Source organism: Natrix helvetica (genome assembly GCF_964273705.1).
Source record: "Natrix helvetica genome assembly, chromosome: 1".
Lineage (NCBI taxonomy): Eukaryota > Metazoa > Chordata > Lepidosauria > Squamata > Natricidae > Natrix > Natrix helvetica.
Genome location: NC_138548.1, coordinates 202,629,316 through 202,647,755, shown reverse-complemented (window position 1 = coordinate 202,647,755; position 18,440 = coordinate 202,629,316). Strand labels below are relative to the sequence as shown.

Genomic DNA, 18,440 nt, shown 5'->3' with positions numbered 1-18,440 from the left:
TTGCCACTAGAAGTAGTTGCTTCATAATCTGCATCTTTCTATATTACCTCCGGGGCTTTTTATGTTACAGAAATATTTTTCCCCATCTGAGGAAACTACTCTGATGTCTCTTTGCCTAACCTGAATTCCTGCTTTACTGGCTTTGATTCTGCTTGCTCAGTTAATTTTCATCTTTCTCACATGCTGCCCAATTCTGCATGCCCAACCTTCTTCATAACTTCCAAACTAAGAATATATAAATTGTCAATTTCCCTCTCTTTTTTCTCTTCCATTTCTATACCTATTTGAATTTGTTTTGAAGGCTGCATGGAAGTATACATGCAATTATTATTTCTCCTAAAATTCACATTTTAAATAATTTTTTCCTAATATACAGATATAAATTCCACAAGTATTGGGTGTATTAATTATAATTAATCTTTTACGTGGTTTCTTGTTGTTCCCCTTTCACATGTAAACTGCTCATCTTTCCTCGCAATAATCTTTGCCTTTTGTGCTGCATTTCTAAGTAGTGACCCTCTTCTGCAACGTGCAGGTACTACAGGAATATAGATGCATACTTCGGTTTGCAAAACTTGCAAAGTTGTAAATTTGGCTCATTTTTTATTAAGCAACCACTCGTTCAGCAACTAGTTATGAAAGCACTGATTGAGGTCCTCGTTGTTGCATTTGTTGCAGTGTCCCCAAAGCCATGTGATCACAGTTTGGACACTTGGCAGCAAACTCACAATTATGTCACAGCATCCCATGGTTAATTGTGAGCTTCACCGCTGGTTTCTGAAAAGCAAAGTCAAAGGGGAAGCCAACCAGAGGTCACACAAATGGTGATCATCTGTCTGTGGGAGACCGCAACCACGCTGGATTCACAGCAACTGGGACTGCCACCACTGCCACTGTAAATTGGCACAGTGACATGATGCTGCATTTTATGACCCCATCACTTAGCAATGGAACTGCCAGGCCCAATCACCGTAGTGAAATGAGGACTCCCCGTACGTATATTTGTTGCATTCATATCTCACCTTTTCACTGGGAGCTCAATGTGGTATATATACAGAGCAGTGGTGGGATTCAATTTTTTTTACTACCTGTTCCGTGGGCGTGGTTTGGTGGGCGTGGCATGGCTTGGTGGGCGTGGCAGGGGAAGGATACTGCAAAATCCCCATTCCCTCCCATTCAGCTGGGACTTGGGAGGAAGAGTATATATGGGGGCCGAGCCAGTCAGAGGCGGTACTTACCGGTTCTCCAAACTACTCAAAATTTCCGCTACCGGTTCTCCAGAACAGGTCAGAACCTGCTCAATTCCACCTCTGATACAGAGCCTCCCCCTTATTCTACCCCCCCTGAGTGTGAGGTAGGCAGGGCTGAGCGAATATGATTGGTCTGAAGTCAGATGGACAGTTTCACAGTCAAGTGGAAACTTGGTCGCCTGGTCCCAATCTAACATCTTAACCGTTACACCACAGAGGGCGTATTCCCAACCAATTACTCCGTCATTCCTACTAAAGACTCACCCATCCTCCAAGACAGCTGCTTTGTCACTGTCAGGTATGGTACCATTGAATCTTTCAGTGCCATTCTCGCTCCCCATTTTTTGCAGTTCCATCTTCGCAGTCAGTGGGATGTTTGCACACGGATGTGGGTAACGTCTTTAGGAAACTGCCAGCAGCAGCAACAGCAATGCACTTGGTTCAGCAGGATACCTGAGGACATGAAGAAGACTTCAACAAGCAGCACTCAATAATCCCAGGGGGGGTGGAGAGGGGCTTGAATTAGGTAGTACTGAGAATCCAAATATTCTACTCCCAGCTGCAGGAAGGGTGTGGATGGGGGGGGGGAGGGGAAGGGAGGCACTGCCAGAATAGTTTTGCCACTCTAATGAAAAGGCACGCCAAGAAACATACAGCAATTCCAACCCCATGCCTGGGGGAGAGTCTGTCCTGACAGAGGGTAGGTGAAGAAGGATGTTAGCCTGTTCCCTCTCCCACCCACACCTTTAAGCACGAGTTGGCAGGCTGCTTCCCTAAGCATTTTCACACACATCTGCATGCAACTGCCAAGAAATATGGCACGTACTCACATATTGGGTGGCGTACCAACTGCTCTATGAGCCCTCCTCCCCTAACAATAACCATTATAGACTAAGGTAAGAAAAAAAAGCACTAAACCCATAACCATTTCTCCACTTTCTCAAAAGATTCTGGCTTGAGAGAAGATGTATTTTCTTGTAGTTTTGTCTGAGGCCTGGCGGTGGGGGGGGGGGGGGGAGGAAGGAAAATCTTTGGGAGGGGGGGCAAAAGACATAGTAACATGTATAATGAATACAGCAGTTGTATTCATATTACAGATTTACTGAAGTATCATTGACCCAGCCATATCCAGGAAGAAAGTTCACTCCTAAATGCACAGATAAAATGATCCCCAAATTTGCAGAGCTACCTTCTCATTCAGAAGTGGTTAGACGTTAAGATTATTTCATCCAGACTCTTCTACTTTTCTCAACCTGGTGCTCTCTGAATATGTTGGGGATACAATGCACACATATGCTGGACCTCCACCCACACTTTCTGACTTCTAGAGTCCCTGCAATTAGGCTTCTGAAACAGCCGATTTACGAGTTTTGATTTAGGCTTTATATTTGTCAAAGCTTTTGGAAGGGGTTTTTGTTTTGTCTGTCTGTCTGTGTGTTTGTATGTACGTCTGTATGTCTGGTTTTGCCACCAACCACTTCAGCATCATTGGACATTGTTGTCCCACACAATATCTGCAATATCAATTGACAGTACTGTCCTGAAGGGGAAAAGAGTTGTTCATTCTGATCACTATACTCTTTTGCCCTTCTAAGGCCTTGAGCTCAATGAACAGTTTCCGGCATATAATGGGCACTAACTCCTATAGTCAGTGAATGAGTGGTTTCTATAGAATAATGTAAGGCAGAAGTGGTGGGAATCAAACTCCTGATGAAAGTTGTAGTCCAAAATTCGATTGGAGGGCAGTAATCTGAAGAAACTGATGTTGGGATTTAATTCAGGCAGTCTGACCAAAAGCTGAAGCAAAAGGGAAGATTGAAGAAGATGGTGATATTTTAACCCCCATTTAGGATGCAGAAATGTGAGACAGGCAGATCTGAATAAGCAGGCACTGTACAATAAGACATTCTCCCACCATAAAGCTAATTAACATAAAAGGCTGCATTGTTCCCAGCACCAATCTATCCAGCAGTATGCTTCTAAGGTCTCTTAGTTTACATTACAAGCTGAAGTCAAGCATTAAAGATTTTACCCAGTTCAGAATTTTTAAAAAAAAAAAACCTGTAGTGTATGTCTGCCAGGAAAATTGTACAGAAGCCTCAGATTGTTAATCCCCTTAAACTGGATAGCAACAGGCCTCTCTGCAGTGGAATATTTTTGGGAAGGCCAGTTAGGTTTCTAACCTGCACCACACTATAAATTTAACAAAAGAAAAATCCCAAGGGAATGGGGAAGGCAAAATTACTCAATCCTTGATCAAGTATATAATGTTAAATGCATGTTTACATTTTCATATGACTAACCAAACCAGGTGTCGGGTAAATGAGACTTTAACTTCCATCCCACTCAACAGTAACCCAATTAATCCCTCCCAACTTCTAGCTGTCTGGAAGAGAACTCTCACCAATGCTAATGGGAATACTCCCAGGTTCAGAAAATAGAGAGAGGCACACCTGCCTCTGGGGCCCAGGAACCCAAGGGTTAACTATGCCACCTGGGAAAAGCTCTGAGGCTGGGTGGGGCAAAGATGCAAATGGGGATGTCTGATTGGTGCCTTGATCTTTAACCGCATCCTTCCCTTGGAGATATATTCCCACAGAAAACATAGAACAAGAACTTTCCATTCTGGTGGGATGAGCCAATGGGCCCCACCACACTGGGAGTAATAACTGTGACTGGATTCCTCAGTTCTTCTTTCAGGTTGTGGGAGGCACAAAACAGCAACTGTTGAGAACCCGTGCCCTCTAAATATTGTGAAACTACAGCCATTCCAGCCAACTTGTCCAATGCTGCAACAACGTGAGGGTTGCTGCCCTTACTATGGCATGAAAGGCGGGGCGAATGTGAAAGCTGCGTAAAGTTTACAGTCCAGTGGCATGTTCTTTCCAAAACAAAGGGTGGCTGATTTGAGGCTCAATGAACTATGTGAAATTAGCCCTTTTGATTAGTTTGTTGTTCAGTGTGTTGGGTTAATCATTCCTTAACCCAGGCGATGGGTTAACCATGGTTAAGTAACCAAGGGTAATTGTCCTGCAAACACAGCTGACTGGTGTCCAGCTTTGGCCTGGTGTTTCCATTTGGTCATGCCACTTGCGATTTCAGGTCAGGGGTTCCTAAACTTTCTGCCATCACCCTTCCTTTTAGTGTAATCTTAATGTACACATCTAACCATCCACATATGGAAAAAGAACACAAAGGAACAATGAAAACAATTGAAACGGTATAGGGTGTCCTGCCTAGGCAAGGGGTTGGACTAGAAGACCTCCAAGGTCCCTTCCAACTCTGCTATTGTATTATTGTATTAAAATGATACAATGACACTATAGGAAAGTTGGATTTATTTTAACAATGTAACTCAAGGATCCTTTACCTCTCCCCTGGATTCTGCCTGCACCTCCCCAAGGGAGGTATACCTCACAGTTTAGGAAATCCTATGCCAGAAACACACCTAGGATGCAAACACAGGAGTTGGAGCTTGGGCAAAAGGAAAAGCTGGCCTGATGTGGTTGACTACGAAAATGCATGCAACCCACAAAAACCTGTTCCCAGGACACTCCTAAAGTAAAAGGGGTGGGAAGGAGGAAAAAAAGAGGCCTGGAAAGAAAAATCAAGAATTTAATATTAGCTACAGCTGGGCTTTATGGTATTTCCTTTCTGCAATATGAAATATAAAAATTAATCATCCATCCTTCAGCCACAGAAATGGAACACAAGTGGGCTACTAGTTTGTGGACTTCTTTAATCCTTCCTATTGATGAACAAGCCATGAGCATAGCTATGACTGGTGGTGCTATTTTAATATGTTTACTTACGTGCAATTGTGTTCAGATTTCTACTTTAATAGCATTTTGCATGAGGCTTCCCTTGACCTAAAGTTTCCAAGCGTTTTGCCGAGGATTTTTAAACATTGTGATTTATATTAATATAAATCACAATTAATAATGACAATAGCAGATTTACATAATGTATAGAGCTTAACATGATTTTGTTCTTGATCAAAGGTTGTCTAAACCCTGCTTACAACAATAGTATAGTCTGCAAACCTGTAGCTTAGTGTGAGTGAATGCAGCCAATCATGTCTTCTTTAATAACCCATAATTAAGCAAACTGTGAGTTCAGATCTTATCACAAGGGAAATATGTCAGTCCTTTTCTAAGTACTAATGAATTAGATTGAAATTAAATACATCTCTAGCCCATCCACAAAGGACAGACTTGTTGCTTACACAACTCGGCACTCTTAATCAACAGCCAAACATGACTAGTGTGTCATTTTACCACAGCACAGCACTACAATCTTCATCCCATTTCGAGGTCTGAAATATCATCTTGATTTGCAAACATTATAAAGCAATAAAGGCTTATTTTTTGGGCCGTGGGAAAATCTTTTAGTCTGTGGTCCCAATCCTTCAAGAAAACCCACAAAAGGTGAAATCAACCAAAATAGTTTTACCCAATAGCTGCTAGCAGCAGGGCCAGAAAGATTATTTCCTTTTGTTTCATACACACACACACACACAAAACACTTCCATTTTCTTCTCTTCCCAATTTTTTGTCCTCGGGTTGGTTGAGAATCTGAATACAAGGAGTATCCAGATTGTATGATGCAGTACAGAGTATGGATCTTTAAAAAAATGTATTATAAAAACCACGATAGCTACAGTATGTTTGACAGAGTGACAAATGTGAACAATTATACAAAATGATAAAATACAACAAATAGATGTATACTAATAGAATGTTCACGAAACATGGGAAATGGATAGAGAAATGTTAAGATGTACAGTACCAGTAGAAAAGTAGCCTGATCTATATGGGATCTTATTAATGTTTAAGAAGCAAAATTTGCTCTATTTACTGTATAAAAAAACATGCTTCTGCTACTTTGCCATATGAAAGTGAGAGTTGGTGTGTTTCAGGAGAAATACAGAAGTTAATTGAATGCAGTGGCAATGGGGAATTTGTGTGATAACAAGGCAAAACAAAAAACAAAAAAACAAATGGATTATGAAATACTGTAAATTGAATACAAAAATATCCAACATGAACAATAATAATGTAGAGTAGCATAATCATATAGCTGAATGACTTATATGATCTGAAGAGAAACCAAAATATGTCATATGCTTTACTGAAAGTAAATGAGGATTAAATTGCAAAACATATATAGGAAGAATTAACAGGGCAAAAATAAAAAGATCAAGAAAACCATGGGTCTTTCTCACTGATCTCAGCCAAATTCCTTAAGAAGACATACATAAGCATACTTACAAAATTACGACAAAAAATGTGTTTCAAATAACTATATTGGTACATGAACTGAATTGAATTACCCCTTCAACAGAAGGGGTAAAAATAAATGTATGGCAAATTTCAAATGACCTCTCCAGACCAAACTGAAATTGTTTTTAATAATGAAAAAAAAAAGTTAGAAATGTTCTGAACAATGTTCTGAACAAACAAAATTCCTGCCAGTGTGGAAATTTAGTTACAATTCTACTTTTAACTAATAATAGGAGAGCAATGATTGGGCACAGATAGGAACCTCCTCCCTCAAAGCAGCCTTGGGCACAATCATGACTTTTGAACAATTAAACAACTGGTATCAAATTTCTGAAATGTCCTCCCAAAGATAACATTTCTAACCACTGAGTGCATTTCAGGTAATTTACCTCAAAATCACTTTTATTTATTTATGTGTTGCATATTATCCACAAATACAGCAAAACTGGAATGAGATACACGGAGAATATAATTATGTTATCTCTGAACAGTGCAATACAGAAGAAAAAAACATAGCAATTTTTTAAGATCTTGCAACTAGGACGTATGAAGACAGAAAGTAAAATGAAGGGGGTTTATTGTCTAATCAATTTAGGGGTTGCAAAATTGAGGGAAATATAGGCAGAAGAACGGGCAGAAGTCAGACGGTCTATAGTTCCTGACCTGAATAAGTAACAGGTTTAGTTTCTTCATCCTTCTATCAGGCTAATGACTACAACAGTTTAATTCTTTCAGAATCAAGTGGGAATATGACCCAGAGACTTCCTGTCCACGTCCTGAATTTTAATCCTCAATAAGTTTCTTCAGACGCTACAATTCAAACTATCAATGCACATTTTGCAGCAAGCTCTACTTTTCATTTTCTTAGTAGAATATTCCTGTGTATGTTCAGAATTGTAAAAAAAGAACATTAAGAAACAACTATTGCTAAATGTCAGTATGATGACACTGAATCTGCAGAAGGGAAATGGGTGTGCAAAGTAACCACAAACCTTTTAGCGGATAATGTCCAGACCACTAATCTTTAGAATGAGTTCTTTCTCACAACAATCTGACTTTGATACCCGAAGGATCCTGTTACAACAAGTATGTTGTTTCTTTCACTGTTGCAGCAGATTGGATCACCAAGTTTGTACTATCGTAAGCGGGCTTCTTCCTATGATACAAAATACAAACAATCACTCAGCAGAGTTTGGAGCAAGTGAAAAGCATTTCTGGTTCTGAAGTTCTACTGACAAAAGGAGATTGATTGATTTATGTATTATGTAACCTCCCCCTCCCGTGGCAACAACAATCAATCAATGAAATAGGCCATTTTATGGGCTCCGTTCTACTCTAGGGTCCCCAGGCCCATTGGCAAAGCCAGGCTTTCAGGGTCTTGTGAAAGAGCCAGAATGGGGGCCAATCTCTGTGAGGGTGATGTTCCACAGGGGGGGAGTTATCACAGAGAAGGCCCTTCTTGATCCTATTAGACCAGGGGTGGCAAACTGGCGGCCCACAGGCCAGATGAGTTACACACAGGCCACGCAAACCACAGCTCCGCGAAGGGAAAAAACATCACGATACGTCATATGACGGCAATGTGACACAGTGAGTTTGACACCCATGTATTAGATGGACCTCCTTAAGAGAGAACATGCTCACAATAACTAATGCAACCAGGAGAATCATTACGAAAAAGGTGGGAAGGTGAAGGAGGCAGGAAGAATGTATAGCAGTTTTAATACAATCCATTCTTTGCTCAATAATTTGAGTGGGACAAAGCAAATTGTTTTGGATAAACTCAAAGAAGTTAGTATGTGAACATTAGATGGATGTTTCAAGAAATACACACAGAATTGCAGCAAAGTAATATAGAAGATGATTCACATCTGGTTATAGGCTATTTTCCTACATTCAGCCTACTGTCTTGTCTGCCTTGATCAGAGTTACCATATATCTTAAACACATCTGAAGGGCACTGGGTTTGTGTTAGTTATAACTAAGGAGATATTCCATATTCACTCCTAGACTTTGTTTTACAGAAAATGGATGGTCATTGCATGGAGTTCAGTCTTTTCTCTTTTGCCCAAGAGCCAATTTTATGAAATCAACTGAAGTGAGTATCTCTTATTGAAGAGAAACCATTTTTCTGAATTATTCTGCCTTTCTATTTTATAACTGTAGACAGCAGTAAACATGTGTAAAAGGAGAATCAGGTACAGGAAACAAAAGACTTCAAATATTGTTGAATTACAGTTCCTAGCTTGTATAGCTGACATGGGTTTACACATAGGTTGCTATGAGTTGCTGTGACCTCATCAACATTTGAAAGCCATACGTTCTCCAGGTTTTATGTTTCAAAATGTCGAGGTGGTATTATCATGTAAAGTCATAGAATATAAGAGATTTGGTTTATATTCCATCATTCCTCTAAGGAGCTCCACGTGTTTTTGTGGAGTGGGGGGTGTCACCTTTCTTTTATTTACACAAAAGTGTGAAGTAGACTGTGCTGAGAAAAATGATTGAGACTAAGCCACTTGGTGGATTTCAAGCTGAAGCAGGGCCCCATCATTCAAGTCCAAACACTAATTACAATATAATATTAGCAATGACATCATTTTACTTCTACAAATTTAAACACTATTATTATAAAAATCTGTTTATTTTATATGAATTATTTCACTCTGTATATGGACCTAAGCTAAACAGGGCCAGGAAAGTGTGAGAAATTTGAATCTAAGTAATTTAGGGTAATAAGACATTTGAGTCCTGAGCAAGATAAAATCCAATATTGTAGAAAATCAGGGTAGATTCCAAATGTAGATTCTGATTTCTAGTACCTCCTCCAAATATCAGATCTGATGTGACTTTGTATATGTCTAGGGATCGCATAAGAGTAGCTCAAACCTAGCTGTTAAGTCAAGTAATTAACAAAATCCCTGAAATCTGAAAAGGACCTGGACACTTTCCAGTAACAAATGCTAAAATATAAAGAATTGTCTGCTACTGATATGTGGATTGACTAACAGCACAACCCTTGCATTCTTATTCTGAGGTAAACCCCTTTGCACCTATTGGTTTCAGAAAATTGTGCACAGCACTAAAATTGCATTGTGTTAGTCCAGTGCTTACTTCAAAGGAAGCCAGGAAGTGATTGTATTGCAAATGCTTACTAAACCAAAACAAAATGATATAAAAATACACTCTTTCATTGTCAAAAACAAATCAAAGTGTATGTTTGATTTTGTCTCAACCAGTTCCACCAAAACCTCTTAAGCTACACAAACAAATAAGATTACTTTTTCTCAGCTCTACTTTCCTTTGCACGGCATAAAATGGTTCACTTCCAAACCAGCTGCTTAAATAATTGCTGTATTTACTGACCGATTTCATGAATATCTGCTTAATGAAAAACTTCATAGAAATATGGGTGTGTTTCTGTAGAGGGTAAAGAAGTATAAGCTTGTCAACAAGAAAAGTCTTAATTTACCCAGGGAAGATATACTCGTCATATTCAGCTCCATTACCTAAAAGATGTTAACAATTTAAAAAATGAACCTTACCAATATTTGCTTGGAACTAAATCTCATAGAGTTTCAACAAGGTTTACTCCCAGGAAAATATGTCCAAATTTGCTTCCTAAATTTGAGTTTGGTTAATCTACCAAAGAAAACATCTAACCTAAATAATGAAATGGTTAATGAAATGCCAAAGTCAGAGGACTATGGACTTAAACTAGCAAGAACTGATTGCTGCTGTCTCATGCATATAGGATCTCAGCGTAAGAGGGATGCTAAGGTCTTTTTGACCCTCCTATTACAAATATTAGTGATGCAATTGAGGCCTGCCACCCGCTCCTCTTTCCAAATCTTTCTTCCAAATAACTTTATTAAACATTACAAATAAAATAAAAACTAATAGAGACCACAAAAAATATAAAAAGAAAAACAGAATGAAAAAAAGGAAAGAAAAAGGAAGGAGAGAAGTAGCTTCCCCCTTCATCCCAGCAAACATAAACAATTTTACTAGCTTATCACTATTTCTTAATACAACATATACTCTCTTTTCCCCATAACTCATCTCTAAACTAAAAGCAAGATCCAAAAATGTTGTCATTGTTCCTTATCAACAGAGGTTGAATAAGGAATACCAGATATAATTAATCAATGTTCAACTTGAATGAATAAGCCAATCACATATTCATTTTGAATTGAACAATTTTGATTTTTAACCCCTTCAAATAAAGTTCCAGAACTTGATTTCTGTTCATCTTTTTCTTTCTCCCAAGAAACTTTCGGGAACTTTAAAATATCTCTTTTGTACATCCAGAAGTAAGGCATGTCTCTTTCTTCGGTCGCTTCTCAAAAAGACTTTAACACACTTCTTTTGTCCCTCCCTCTTTCCAAATCAATGTACATTGCGTACAGGAATCAGGCAATTCTTATCAGATTGCCTGGTTCCAACAGAGGTATTCAAGAAGTCCCATAGCTTCTCTATGGGGATGATTCCTGTAAGTGCGAAGAAAATGGTGACCAAAGAAGCTAGATAAGCTACCCCCTGGGTTGGATTAGAACCTGTCACCTAGTGGCTTTCACCAACTAGCAAACAGTATACAGGTAGTCCTTGACATACAGCAGTTTGTTTAGTGACCATTCAAAGTTACAACATCACTGAAAAAAGTGACTTATGATCATTTTTCATACTTATGGCCCTTGCTGCATTCCCATAGTCACCTGATCAAAATCCAGGCAATTGGCAAATGACTCGTATTTATGACGGTTGCCGTGTCATAGGTTATAAATCATCTTTTGCAACCTTCTGAGAAGCAAAGTCAGTGGGGGAAGCCAGGTTCGCTTAGCAACCATGTTACTAACTTAACAACTGTAATCATTCACTCAACAACTGTGGCAAGAATGGTTGTAAAATGGGGCAAAATTCACTTAACAAATGGTTCACTTAGCAACAGAAAATTTGAGGTCAGTTGTTGAGGACTACCTGTACAAACCTGAAACCCAGCCTACGATGAGCAGCTCTCTGTGTGAGAAGGTCTTTTCAATACATCCTCCTAGATCAGAAAGACTTCTGTAGAAGACTCACCTGGTATCTATAGTTGTGAGGGTCTTTCTATGCTGTGGGTAGCACTAAAGGCACAATTAAATTGGGAGCCAGAAGACAATTTAAAAGGTCCACAGCCATCACCACCAAAGCAAGTGTCTCCCCTGAAAAGATTGCCAATTCCCCCACTCCAATGCATAGATACTTTGAAATAAGCTCCATGTGCTACCTTCATATTAGGTGACAACACTGGGAGGAGCAATACACGGCAGCACAGACATGTTCAGTGCACATCCACTTTAAACAAAAAAACACACGCCATCCTAAGGACAAACATCAATCGGCAGGAAAAAGAGCAAGATGTAAAACCAGCATTTTTTCCCCCAGATTTGCTGTTTAAAGGATCTTCCAAAGGCAGAGTCTTATTTCTTGACCCACCCCCACCCCCATGTTCTTTTCTCCAGAATCCAGATGCTGACAAAAATTAGCATCAGCCAGGCCGTGCCCAAAGACAACTGCAGCTATTCTTGTCGGTCTTGCTTAGGGTGGAAAAAGTGCTGAAATTGCTTCCAGCTGTATCCATATGCAGCCTGCTTCATTCTTCCGTTTTCCCCCACGCAGATGTAGGCGCATGAGGACAACCAGACAAATATGCGCCTGCCCCAGCTTAAAACTGCAAGTGCCGAGCATGGAAACTGGAAAAAGGCATATGCTCTGCCGCCACTCCCTTTCTGAGGTTGCAGGATAAATTTTTTTTCTTGTGAGCTGTATCTCGCTTCCTGGATTAGCTGGAAAGCCCATCTCTCCATTTTCAAGAGAAGAAATGAGTATTACTGTCTAGACACAAAATGGAATGGTTGCTGTGACCTCCAGGCCAATGGAAAAAAAGAACTGCAAAGGCCAGAAGATGACAGGGCTTGATATATGAATGAAATCAACCTACTGGCCAGGGTTTGGGAGAGTAACTGAGCCCCACACAGTTTCTGTTTGGTCCCAGGTTGATCTCTGTTTGTTGAAAAGAGCAGGAATGCAGCTTGACCCTGAAAGACCCTGGCAGCAATTCTGATGCAGCTCAACTGCTTAGCCCTCCCAGGGTATCTTCAGTGCTGAAACCAAGCCCAAAATAAAATTAGGAAAAATGCTTCCAAGTCTATATAACATCTCAGGGCTGTTTACACAATCATTTGATGACTCAAATTTTCCATTACTTTAAGCATATGAGTTAAAAAGACCTTAGCCCCTCAGCTACAATGTTCACATTGCCTACCCCTACAATGCTTACTAGCTACTTACTAGCTAGATACTCCCCTGTAACACCTCTCCTGCGTGAGCTGCACTGGCTTCCTGTAGTCTATCGAGTGCGTTTCAAGGTTTTGATTACGATCTTTAAAGCGCTTCATGGCACAGGACCTAGTTACATGCGGGATCGCATCCTGCCCCATACATCCCTACGACCAATCCGCTCACACAGAGAGGGACTTCTCCGGGTGCCGTCCACTAAACAGTGTCGGGGGGCGACACCCAGGAGCAGAGCCTTCTCTGTGATGGGCCCAGCCCTGTGAAATGACCTCCCCCGTGACATCAGGATTACTTCCGATCTCCGCTCCTTCCGTGTACAGCTTAAGACCCACCTTTTTCAATTATCTGGCCTGGCTCAACCGTAGTTTTTTCTTATTCCTCCTGACAGTCCTTTTTAAATTTTAAATTGTGTTATTATTAAGGGGTATTTTAATGGCTGATTTTTTAACATTCTTAATGTGATGTAATTGTTACCTCCTCCGTGCATGTATGTCTTTGTATATGTGTGGATTTGCTGTTTATGTGTTTGCACATATGTTTTTATGTTTTATATGTTTTATTGTACGCCGCCCCGAGTCCTTTTTGGAGAGGGAGCGGCTAATAAATTAAAAATTATTATTATTATTATTATTATTAGTCCTCCAAAACTGGTTCAGGCGAACAAAACTTCTAGTAATTACTTTACACCAGCAGTGGGATTCGCTTATCTTCCCTACCGGTTTGCAAATGTAATCTTCCCAATCTCTGCGGATGACTACTAAGGGCAGAGAAACACATTCTCACATTGTGAATCAATATTAATTCCAAGGAAAATTCAAGCCTTGGCAATTCTCCATTTGGATCCAGCAAAGGAGCTTAAAGCTCATCCTGATTTAAAAATAAATATATTCTTTGAACACAGACCCAAACAGGAAGAGGAGAGAAAGAATAGGCTCACTACAGTCTTCTATACATGTAGTCTTCAACTTATGACCATTATGGAGTCTGTCCATTATAACCTTTTTTTTGTGGCAATCGTTAAGTGAATACTGCAGTTGTTAAGCAAAACAATGGGCACAGTTTTACCAAAAACCTGGAAATGCAGATTTCAGCAAAACTGTCATAAAATGCTGTCACACGACTGTAGGATGCTGCAGAGTTTGGAAAGATTACACTGGAAACAGTCCTAGCTGCATTGATACATTGTTGCGCTAAATCATAGAACGGTTAACTTGGGTTTGATTTAGTGCAAGGTGTGAACCTAGCCCTTTGCATTTGTAAACCTTTGTTTATAGGTTGAGTTTATATTAAAATGAGCGTATAGATCAGGGGTGTCCAAACTTGGGAACTTTAAGACTTGTGGACTTCAACTCCCAGAATTCCCCAGCCAGCCATGCTGGCTGGGGAATTCTGGGAGTTGAAGTCCACAAGTCTTAAAGTTCCCAAGTTTGGACACCCCTGGTATAGATAGACTAACTGCAACCTGGTTACTGAGCACCCGAAGTCCAGTTACATGACCAGAGGGACAACCACTAGAACTTTAGATCTAAGTCATAATTGGCCTGTATTCTGGTCTGTATTTCTGGCCTGTATTTTAAATTCTCGGGGGTAGGCTTTTAGACTGCTTTTTAATTTTTATTATTGTACAGCTTTGCATTTAATCTGTTTTTAAGGGGTATTTAATATTTTTTACTATGTATATGGTTTTTTAGCTGCTGTCTGTACACCGCCCCGAGTCCCTTCGGGGAGAGGGGGCGGTCTATAAATTCAATAAAATTCAAAATTCAAAAATTCATAAGTAGCCTCAGGCAGGTCTCTTGTAACTTCAAACAGTTGCTAATCAACCTGTCGTAAATTTAAGGACTAACTGCAGTAGGACCTAAGCAGAAGATGTGAACAAGTAGTGGAGGTGGAATGGTGAATTTTTATCTTTTAAAAATATACCTAATTACACGTTAAGACTTTTTTAACAGCATAAAAAAATATACATGTTTGGCAAATGTTTATGAAAACAACAGATTCCTAAGTTTGTGCAGGCTTTGAAAGTTGATTCCAAAAAAGTGTTCCAGCCTTTGCACAACTCTGCTATGTATTTAGAGATCTGGACATTTTTCAGACTTCTAAATAAGTGTTGCTTATTTATTTAGCACATGTCTAAACCATCCTATCACAAGACTTGGGGAAAGACTTGGAAAAAGACTAGTTAGTGGATTTCTTACAGCAGCAAGAAGCAGCAATTTCTATTTATTTTAGGCTCACTTGAAATCTTACTTTAATGAAGTGCAGAAAAGTGTTGCACTTTGCAAGAGCTCCAAACATAACTACTGTTGCCTAATAAAGTAAGCAAAGGTGTAAAAAAAGTGACACACATAAATGTGGGAAATAGATTTAAATGACCAGGTACTCTATTTGCAAAGAATATTGAAAAGACTCTCTAGGTTTGCACTATTAATTGTGGTGATGGGAGGAAGGATGTCAAATAAGTCTGCCATTATTTGATGAATACCAAAAGAAGGCAATCAACAGACCCGGGACAGATATACTGACCTTATTATCCATGGTTAAATTCGGCTTTATTGCTGGATTTGGAAGGTATCAAAACTGTCCCTTGGACACAAATTAGTGAAGGCATAGAAAAACACACACATACACACTCCCCATTTTCAATCTTTCCTATTTTGGTAACCAATACATCAATTTTAAGTGTTTACATAGTAATTAAACTGCACATGGTGCAATCAAACACAAAGAAGATCTTGTTGGATCCGACAACAAAGAAGACCTATCTAAAAAGCATCCCTAAATATAGATTAATTACTACCCTTCAATACATTTTAAACCAGCCTAAAACGTCCACAGGCAGGAAACAAAGTAACCACTCTGAACCATGTTAAATGTATAGAATGAGGGCAGGAAACAAAGTAACCACTCTGAACCATGTTAAATGTATAGAATGAGGGGGGGAAATAGAGGCATTGAATTACTTCAGTGGAATCACTGTCCATCAGGGGGGTGTAGGACTGACATCACATATACCATGATTTCATTGTGCAAAATGACACAACTGATGCAAATTTCATAATTCACATGGAATGTTATTAGGAAATACATGTTGCAATCTTGCATATATTCCCTAATATTCCATGCAAAAAGGCATTGTACTTTCTGCTAACCCACCTTTCAGATATGTGGGCATTGAAATTTCCAAAATCCCTTTGGCTTCATTGGCTGACAATTGGAGCTGAAGTACAACAAGTGCAGAGGGCACCTAGTTGAGGAAACTGCCCTAAACTGTCCAGAATAAGACTCTTTCCCTAGATCAATTCTCAAATCAAAATCCAGAATTTTAAAACCCACCCTTTAAGGTAGCCTGAGATATTTGGTGCCTCAGTACAAATAGTCCATTGAAATTACTGACAATGTTTTGCCTTTTAAAGGAGCCAAGCTTGCTAGAGGGACATTTTATTTTTTTCAAATATCCTCCCATTATCTGTGATATGCAGATAACTTTACACAGTAATGTTAAAATTATAGGTAGTCCTCGACTAACAACCAACTCATTTAGAGACCGTTCAAAGTTGCAACAGCACTGAAAAAAAAAGACCCATGATCAGTCCTGATGCTTAGGACTGTATCAGTATCCCCAGTGTCATTTGATTGAAATTCAGGCACTTGGCAACTGATATGTATTTGCCACTGTACTGAGGTCATGTGATCACCATTTGTGATCTTCCCAGCTAGCTTCCGACAAGCAAAGTCAATGGGGGAAACTATATTTGTTTATCAACTGCATGATTTACTTAACAACTTCAGCGATTCACTTAGCAATCATGGCAAAAAAAGGTAATAAAAATCAGGCATGATTCATTTAACAATCAACTTGCTTAGCAACGGAAATTTGGGTCCCAATTATGGCCATAAATCAAGGGCCACCTGTATGGCAGCACTAAAGCTATTTGAATTCATTGTTTATCGTAACAGTAATTTCTAAGATTTAGCCTTTTGAATCTTGATGATTCAAAAGGCTAAATATTAATAAACCGAGTTTAGGTCATCTTATGTACTGAATACACACTCGACAGGAAAAAGTATATTCAACACAGTACTGTATTCTCAATCCCTGCCATGCTAAACATTGCTGTCTTACTTCTCCAACAAGACTTCTCTGATCCCCGGAGAGATGCCCTGCAACTTATCATTCATGTCCAAGTTTGACAGGCTTAATTCTCTTTGAACTTGAGGCCATTTCAAGCAGGATCCACCTCACTAAAATGCACACGAGTCTAAGCGGGCATCCAAACGTTCAATTTTAACTAAAATTCCTGTCCAATAAATTTGTCTACTCTAAAATCCAATGAATATTTGCGCAGGTAACTTTTCTTCTTTATTTAAAAGATCGGATGGTAACCGACAAGTTGTTCTCGGATCGATTTCGCATGTGCGCTGGGAATGTCCGGGTGTATGTGTGTGTGTGCGCGCGCGGGCTTGCATACAGTATACGTCTATATATTTCGAGAGAGCCCACGTGGCAACAACTAATCACCCAAAATAAAACACCCAGCCCTTCCAGCCAACGGCTTGCCCAGAGGATTAGAAACCCCGGTCTCTCCCCCCACCGTCCTGAGCGCTAACATGAAGCCACCCCTCCGCGCCCTCTCTTCCCCGCAGAGGCCCCCTAAAAGGGGTTTGTCTCTCGCTTGTACGCGTTGGCTTTCCCGGCCAAACCCACCAACGAACAACCGCGGCACCCAGTGCTGCCGAGAAGCACCCCTACGCGCACACACTTACACTCACACACAAAACTGCTCGTCCCTTGGTGACCTCCCTCCCCCGCGCTTTTGGTCAAAGTTTCTTCGAAGTCTCTTGAAGTCTCCGCGGCCGGCGGGAAAGAGTGGGCGCTTCCCCAAAGGGCCCCCTCCGTGGAGGTGCGGGGGGGTAGAGATTTAGAAGGGCAAGCAAAGGGACCCCCCCCCTCCTTCTTTTCCTCTTGAGCCCCACAACCTCCTCCCCTCCCCTCCCCGGTTTCCAAAAAGGCCGCCGCTCCGACGGACATCTGATGCAACAGCACGAAGAGGTTGCGAGGAGGAGCAGCGCGCGCCTCGTTCGGTCTGCGCGCGCCTCTCACCTCTCGCTGTCCCTCTTCTGAGCAGCACACTCACCTTCTGTTTTTCTTGAGGGAAGAGCCTGGGAGCCTTGAGAGAAGTTTCCCCTTCGAAGAGGGAGAGAGAGAGAGACAGAGACAGAGAGGCAGCGAGGGAGAATAGAAGTGGCGCGGAGCTGAGGTTTTGGGGCTAGAGGGGGCAGCTCTCCCAGAGCGCGCAAACATATACACAGAGAGGAGCTGTAGACGCGGGCAGGGGCGGACGAGCTAAGTTACAGCCAATCACACCCCGAGGAATTAGACTTCAGAAGAATGCGGGCCGGTGGGAGGGACGGGGGAGCGCGTGGAACAAGAGCAGGTGAAGCGCAGGCTCTTCTTTTTTGTTTCTCGCAGTCCGTCGGAGGCTTCGATGGTCTCGCCGAGCGTTCCGGCGCCCCGGAAAATTCCAACAGTCTGAAAAAGCCCTGAGAGAGATTCCGTGGTCGGATTTCA

General features: G+C 40.7%; 1 protein-coding gene across 1 annotated transcript in view; it reads right to left on the bottom strand.

Moving 5' to 3' along the window:
* SLC38A5 (solute carrier family 38 member 5) overlaps positions 1-18,163 on the bottom strand; it is a 41,973-nt gene extending 23,810 nt beyond the window's left edge. The window contains exons 1-3 of the mRNA XM_081939532.1: positions 18,007-18,163; positions 7,525-7,688; positions 1,515-1,703 (exon numbers count right to left, since the gene is read on the bottom strand). Of these exons, the coding sequence (XP_081795658.1) occupies positions 1,515-1,606 (92 nt within the window). The 5' untranslated portion in view covers positions 1,607-1,703; positions 7,525-7,688; positions 18,007-18,163. The remainder of the gene's footprint in view (positions 1-1,514; positions 1,704-7,524; positions 7,689-18,006) is intronic.
* Positions 18,164-18,440: the final 277 nt, after the last annotated feature.